This window comes from Canis lupus, chromosome X (genome assembly GCF_003254725.2).
Source record: "Canis lupus dingo isolate Sandy chromosome X, ASM325472v2, whole genome shotgun sequence".
In the NCBI taxonomy this organism is placed as follows: domain Eukaryota; kingdom Metazoa; phylum Chordata; class Mammalia; order Carnivora; family Canidae; genus Canis; species Canis lupus.
The window spans coordinates 105,370,597-105,377,137 of NC_064281.1; the positions used below are offsets into that span (position 1 = coordinate 105,370,597).

General features: G+C 49.0%; 1 protein-coding gene across 1 annotated transcript; it reads left to right on the plus strand.

Annotated features, from left to right (window-relative positions):
* The first annotated feature begins 2,505 nt into the window (after positions 1-2,505).
* LOC112649520 (uncharacterized) lies at positions 2,506-6,219 on the plus strand. The gene is made up of 2 exons (XM_025431870.3): positions 2,506-3,515; positions 4,285-6,219. Exons 1-2 carry the CDS (start codon positions 2,861-2,863, stop codon positions 4,332-4,334), a joined length of 705 nt encoding a protein of 234 aa, XP_025287655.3. The 5' UTR covers positions 2,506-2,860; the 3' UTR covers positions 4,335-6,219.
* Positions 6,220-6,541: the final 322 nt, after the last annotated feature.

A 6,541-nucleotide genomic window follows, 5' to 3' on the forward strand; every position in this document is an offset into this window, starting at 1 on the left:
CATGAGGCTCTTCCATGAGCCCCTCTTCTCCATCCTCCCAGATCCATTCGAATTCGCCTGGTTAAAAAACACACACGGACACAGACAACAAAAACAAAAGCTGTTAGGCACCGCACAAGTAAACTACTAGTTAATATTCCTGAAACAAGCTGGCCTTTGGTTTTGGAGCTGCAGCCAAAGCCGGAGAAATAGTCATCATCTGAATTATTTACACAGCATTGCACGCAAATAACACTGGCGGGTGCAAAAGCCGGATTCTGAAGTATAAGCCGATTGGGGACTTCAGAAAACTTGAGATCTGCATCCCAGTGCGTCTGCAGGCTCATCATCTGCATCCTGATTTTAGAAGAGGCGTGTCCAGAGCAGGATGCATGCACGAATCAGGGTACGTGCTTCTTGAGGTGGAGCCTCTATACAAAACGTGACTGTTAGATTAAATGCATAGTCCCCGCCCCCACCCCATTAATAGAAAATGAGAAATTTTAGAGCTGGTTTAAGAAACTTAGCCTCCCGCGCCCTTCAAATAATGCACAGATGGCCCAGAGATGTCACATTTTGATCTATTTCAAAGGGCTCTTGTTCTGTTTAAACATTTATGGACCCATTTTCTCCATTAAACCCAAAGAAGGCAGATTAGCTCTCCTTTCCTTCATGTCATTATCGTCCATAAGTAAAACCTTCTCCCATTTCCAAGTGCTTATTTTACCTAAGAACATGCAGGAAGGAAGTGAGCCCCCATTTGAAAAGGGCTCAGAAGGTTTCCCTACCTCTTCCACGATGGGTTAAGTTTTGTCAAAAGAGGCAAAAATCAGAGTCCAAAATCTGTAGTAGGTTTACCAAATGAGGGAGTTTTACATGTCGGGTTGCCGTCATGGTACCCCATATGCCACTAATCCCATCTTTAAATTAAAATTCGACTGATTCATCATCATTACACTTAAATGTAAACTCAAATTTTCTATGGGGGAGGAAGATTCAAGTTAATAGAGGAAAAAAAAAAAGAACCAGGAGTACCCTTTTTCTTCTTTAAATCGAGTTTCTAGTCCCACAAAGTTATTTAGTCTCTGCTTAAAACAAAACAAAACAAAACAAAAAAACAACAAAAACCATACTCCCAACCGGACTCTTAGCGCAGAGTATTTGCCGACTCCACTCGGCAAAACTGCGCCCCAGCAGGGTCGGAGGGCGCGCCCGGCACACTTACCACCTCTCCGGAGTTCGCCGGTCATCTGGTACACATCGCGCACGCCGGGCGGCCACTGTAAGGTCTTCGAATGCAAAAGAGAAGGCAAAGCCCCCCACGCCGTCCACGCGCGCCTCTGCGGACCCCCAGGCCCCTTCCGCGTGTCGCACACGCTCACCTAGTGCCGGGTTGAAGGCCCGGGGCGCCCGCGCCCGGGGTGTGCTCCAGCTGCTCGCACCACGCGCTCCCGTCCTCGTGCTGCAGCCGCCGCCGCCGAGATTAAAGAGAAAGAAACAAAGCATCATGGGAAACGGAGTTCTCCATTCAAAGCACCAAAAACGCGCCAAGCCCACGCCTCCCTCCCCCTCCATTCCCGGGTTGGTGGGAGAGAAGCCAAGGGGGAGGGGAGTCCTTTTCTCCCCTCCACGTGCACCCCCCTCGGCCCGTGCCCCCCCAATCCTCCCGGAGCCTAAAAGTCAGCGATGGAGGAGAAAGGGGGCCCCGCTTTCCGCGCGCTCCCCGCTACTCCCCCAAACTGCACTCTGCGTATCAGCTCGCAAGTCCCGCCCGCTCCGTCCCCCCCCCCAACCCCGTCCCCTCCCACCCGGCAGTCAAGTCACCCCGCTCCCGGCTGCCCCCACGAAGGTCCCCGCTTCTGCCAGCGCCCGGCCCTCGCAGGTGGCACGCGCGCGGCGACCCCGCGCCGGCCAGCCCGCTCCCGGCGCCCGCGCGACACACAGCCCGAGCGCTCCGGGGACCGGCGGCCGGGGGCGAGCGCTGCCTGCCCGCCCAGCCCGGCGAGGAAGCGAAGCGAGGGGACGCGTCCCGGAGACTCCTGGGGGCGGCGGGCGCACGCGTCAGCCGAGCGCCCCCGACCCGACGGCGCGGGCGATCGGCCCCGCGGCCACCACTTGAGGAGCGCTCGGTGCCCTCGGCCCTCAGTCCGAAGCTATATCCCTGGGAAAAGCCCGCCCCTCCGCCTTTAATAGCCCAGGGAAAAAAGCCCGCCCCCGCCCACCCGGCCGCACAGGAATTAGGAAACGGAACCCCCACCCCGCCACAGCGCAAACCCCACCGAGGCGCACTTACCCACGGGCCGGGCGCAGCCGGCATCTTCCCCGCTGCCCCGAGCTGCAGGCTTTATTTAAAGGCGCGCCTGGGCCGCGGGCCGGGCGGGAGCCGGTACCGCCGGCGCGGAGTCCAGGGCCGCGCGCTCGCCGCCACCCCGTCCGCTCCGCCGGCGCTCGTCCCATCCCCCCACCGGAGACAGACGAGGCCCACGGAGCCGTGGGACCGGGGTGTCCCCCATCCGGCGCGCGCATGCGCGCCGCCCCGCCGCTAGACTGAAAGTGTTCCGAAGGCCCAGAGAGGAAAGAAACACAGACGCAGCATTTCCACCCTCTGCACATGTGAAAGTTTTAACCTCTGGCACCTTGTGCTACTGTTCGGAGGATTTCGCCTTTGCCCGGCGCCCCCCCCCCCGCCCCGCCTCAGCCACTAAATCAGGGCTTCTTGGCAGGCATCGCTAACGGTAGCTGCCACCGAGTACACGCACAAATGCAAGGAAGATACGGTGCAATTATCTTGCTTTCTCTTCTCATTCTGCGGCTAATGAGAACCAATTGAGGGCGGACTGCTTAAAGGCCAAAGCCCAAGTACACTCTGAAAAGTAAGACGATGTCTCAGTTTCAGAAGCACAATAAAGATGGAATGGTGCATACCAGACTGAACACCGGGCAAAATGCGCTCGTCAGACTGTACCTACTCCACTACCCAAGCGGACGCGGGCGCCGGAGGGAGTTCGGGGGGTGGGGAGGGGGTGGCGCGGGAGCAAGTTGCTGCGGCGAGCCGGAGGGGCCCGGGGTGGAGAGTGCTGGAAGGCCCGCGGGGGTAAGGACGGACGGGGGTGCCAATCGAAGCCGGACCCTTCCCTCTCCACGACTGTTACCGCGGGAGGTGGTGGCAGCCCCAAAGCCCAGAAGAGGACAAGGGCGCCATGTGACTCTCGACCTGGTGCACAGTAGTAGCTCAGGCAAGCCGATCACAAAAGCCTGGCCTCTCCCGCCCCTGGCCCACGATGGGGTGCAACCTGAACGGCCAGCGCCCCTGGGGACTCCGCGGCGGATGCCACGCAAGCCACACTCAGTTCTCCAGCAGGAGTCACCGCTACAGGTGGGCTTTCTCCCCTTTACAGAAAACGCGCAGACCGACCTTGCCGCCCACCCCGGCGCGTCCGGTACTTTCTGGAAACTACGCAGCCCCAAGTTTACCATCCAACCAGACCCCTCCTGTGTGATGGCACCGACTGCAATGCGACTTTCGACCTTTAATGGTAACTACTAGGCAGTGGACAGAAGAGGGGGAGGGAAGGGAGCTTAAGCCCGACTTTAAGAAACATTTTATTAAAGCAAGATAAGAACAGTACCTTTGAGCTCGAGCAAAACCTGGAGGAAAAAAGGGTTTTTGCGAAAGTGGCGCGAAGATAATATCATGTGATCCGACCCCAGGGCGTCTCCTTCCCCTTTTGCCAAACTCCCCCCCCCCCCCCGAGAAAACGGGGGGTGGGGGAGTTACATCCGCTCCTCACAAACTATTAGCATAATTAATTGTGTCCTGCAGCTGCAGGCAGAGCTCCCGGTCAATGAGTAAACATATCCTCATCCTCTTCACCATCAGAACAAAAAGACCCATTACCCCGATTTGGGAAAATGTTCCCAGATAAATCTCATTATCATCAAAAGTCTTAATTTGGCGTCCCTACTCTGTGCGTCTTGGTTTGAGAGACAGAAGGGAGTTGGAAAAGATGAAATCATCCCATTAAAAGGGAACAAGCAGAAGTAGCTCCCCAAAAGTGAAATATTTAAGTAGAGGCTTTCAAATGGAAATACCATATTGAGGGATTTCACTAGCTTAAAATTTTCCAAAAGTTTTAAACAGTTCATTAAACAAGACATCCTCCCAGAGTCTTCCTACTCGCCCCCCCAACTCCTACCCCTCCTCCCCCCACCCCTCCTTCCCTTTAAAGCCAGAACAATACCCGGAATAAGGTATTTTGAGATTGCTTTACCAGGATATTTTCTTGTTCTTAACTTTTTTTAAAGGCTTGCAACATATAGAATGTCTGGATCAAGTTCCCAACTGGCGAAAATAATTTATTCCATCTCACTACCTGCCTAACGCAAGGTAAAATTAAGTACAAGATATTGGTTATTTTAAAAATGAGGACACTTCGACACACGAAGTAATTTATTTTTGTCTTTTTTTCTTTTGAAAAAAAAAACCAGTAATCATCAGCCAAAATACCTAGACAATCAAAAAAAGCTAAAGAACAAAGCATTTCACACACACACACACACACACCCAAAAAGTCAGAATAACTAACAGCTCAAAGAAAAGCACGTGATCCCTTCATGCTTTAAAACTTGTGGTCATGCTGAGGCTAAAAGCTAAGAGCTTGTGACCCCGCAACCCCATCCCCTCCCCCAGACCACAGCCCAGGGCTTAAGGCTCCAGGCTCCCACCAGGCTCCTGCTCCGCTCCCAGTATTGTGAGACAAACAATACTTAGGCATTCTGCAAAATAAAGGAGCCACATCTCCTAGCCCCAGGCACATCATTTACGCCCAAACAGATTGGCCTGTGTGTGTGTGTGTTTATCTATATATATCATATAGAACATAACATATGCTTACACAGAAGCCCAGATGTTCTATAAGAATGTCTGAGAAAGGTACCAAAACTGGCCCAAGGGAGGGAGAACATATCTTTTGTGAGCCTGAGAATTCTCATCGCAATTTAAAATTCTTGCCACTATTTTGAGTTTAGAATCAATTTTAAAAGCGGATATCCTGTAAAGTAGTCCCCCCCCCCAAAATAGAGATGCTTTGAGCTTTTATCTGCCTGAAGAGGGGAGGAGGGGCTCCTCTATACTGACCTCTAGATTTAATTGTACCCATAGAGCAGCGTTCCCAAGTAGTTTGGATTTTAGCACCTTTAAAAATACTACCAGTAATTGACATTTTACCCAGTTGAGAAATCGTTTCACTTGATTTAGAAATAATATTAAGTGGCTCTGTTAAACCTAATGATTGGTATCTTAGAACAAAAAGGTCCCCATGGAAACCAGAAAGTAATTTAAGAGTATTATGTTCCTTGCACAACTAGAATAGAGCTTTTGTTCTATGTGTATTTACTACTTTAATTTTTTTGGACTACATTTGCAGCTAAGGCCTCTTATGCTCTAGTTTTGCCTGGGATCAAGAATGCAGTGTCTTCCTGCAATATGTGTTCTGCAACATTTGTGTAGGTCTGTGTGAGTGTGTGAGTGTACTATGCCCATGAGGCCTAAAACAAAGCCAGCAGATGAGAACTCTCACTGAACAAAATGGGGAAAGGTCCGGGGAGAAAATATTTCAAATGCTATTTTGCTATTGGATACTAGGACAGGGACTGTAATTTCATTAGATTCAGATCATACTGGTCTTCATTAACTTTGCTTTTATGAAAAACAAAAATAAATGTTGCTGTATACACAAATGTTTCGTATTTTTGAAAATGCATGTCTTGTTTTGAATGGCAACAATATTAAGATTAAAAAACGTAAAAAAAAAAGAAATGTGAATCTTTTTATTTACCAGACCTTCATTTGTTTATGAAAACATGTCAGCAAAACAGGGGAAAAGTTAGAGTGAACGACGAACTTCTGAATGTGATTTCTTTTCAATAGCATGTACCAACATAAATCATGTAAATAACATAAACAATACATCTTCAACTAAATAGTGTCAATGTGAATTAAGTATCAATTTCAAAAGATGTACCCCTTGGTAAGAAGCAGAAAATTTCACTAATTGGACATGCACAATTAATACAATTTGGTTGAAAAAATGCAAAAAGTAAAAATATATTTATCCCAATCTCACTTGATCGAAGATCAAATGGCAGCAAGAGATGGATGGACTTTCTGAAAAGTGACTAAGTTTAAAATACACGTTTTATTAAATCTCATTCATTAGTAACCTTTACCTCTCTAAACTTGTCTTGGCTAACTTTGATTTTTTTTTTGAGAATAAGTGTTTCATTATTTACAAACATTTCTTAGGTTTATTAATGAGTTAATCTTATTTTGAATGGCAAGAATAATTAAATTACAATAGAATGAAATTACATTTATAGAAATCAGATGAGGTATGTTGGTACTAACACAACATGGAACTCATTGGTTAATAAGCAGTGCTTTAAAATTACACTGTTCTGTGGATCTTTGCTTCTCAGTAGTATGCTAAAACTGTTTCCTCTCACTAACAAAGTATGTTTTACAGGTCAAATATTTTAAAACAAAATACTTATGCAAATGTTG

Bases quoted from the DNA above. Each gene is read 5' to 3' on its own strand.
- LOC112649520 (XM_025431870.3), top strand. From the start codon at position 2,861: ATGTCTCAGTTTCAGAAGCACAATAAAGATGGAATGGTGCATACCAGA. The intron at 3,516-4,284 runs GTAACTACTAGG...CTTTTTTTAAAG, and splicing joins GCGACTTTCGACCTTTAATG to GCTTGCAACATATAGAATGT.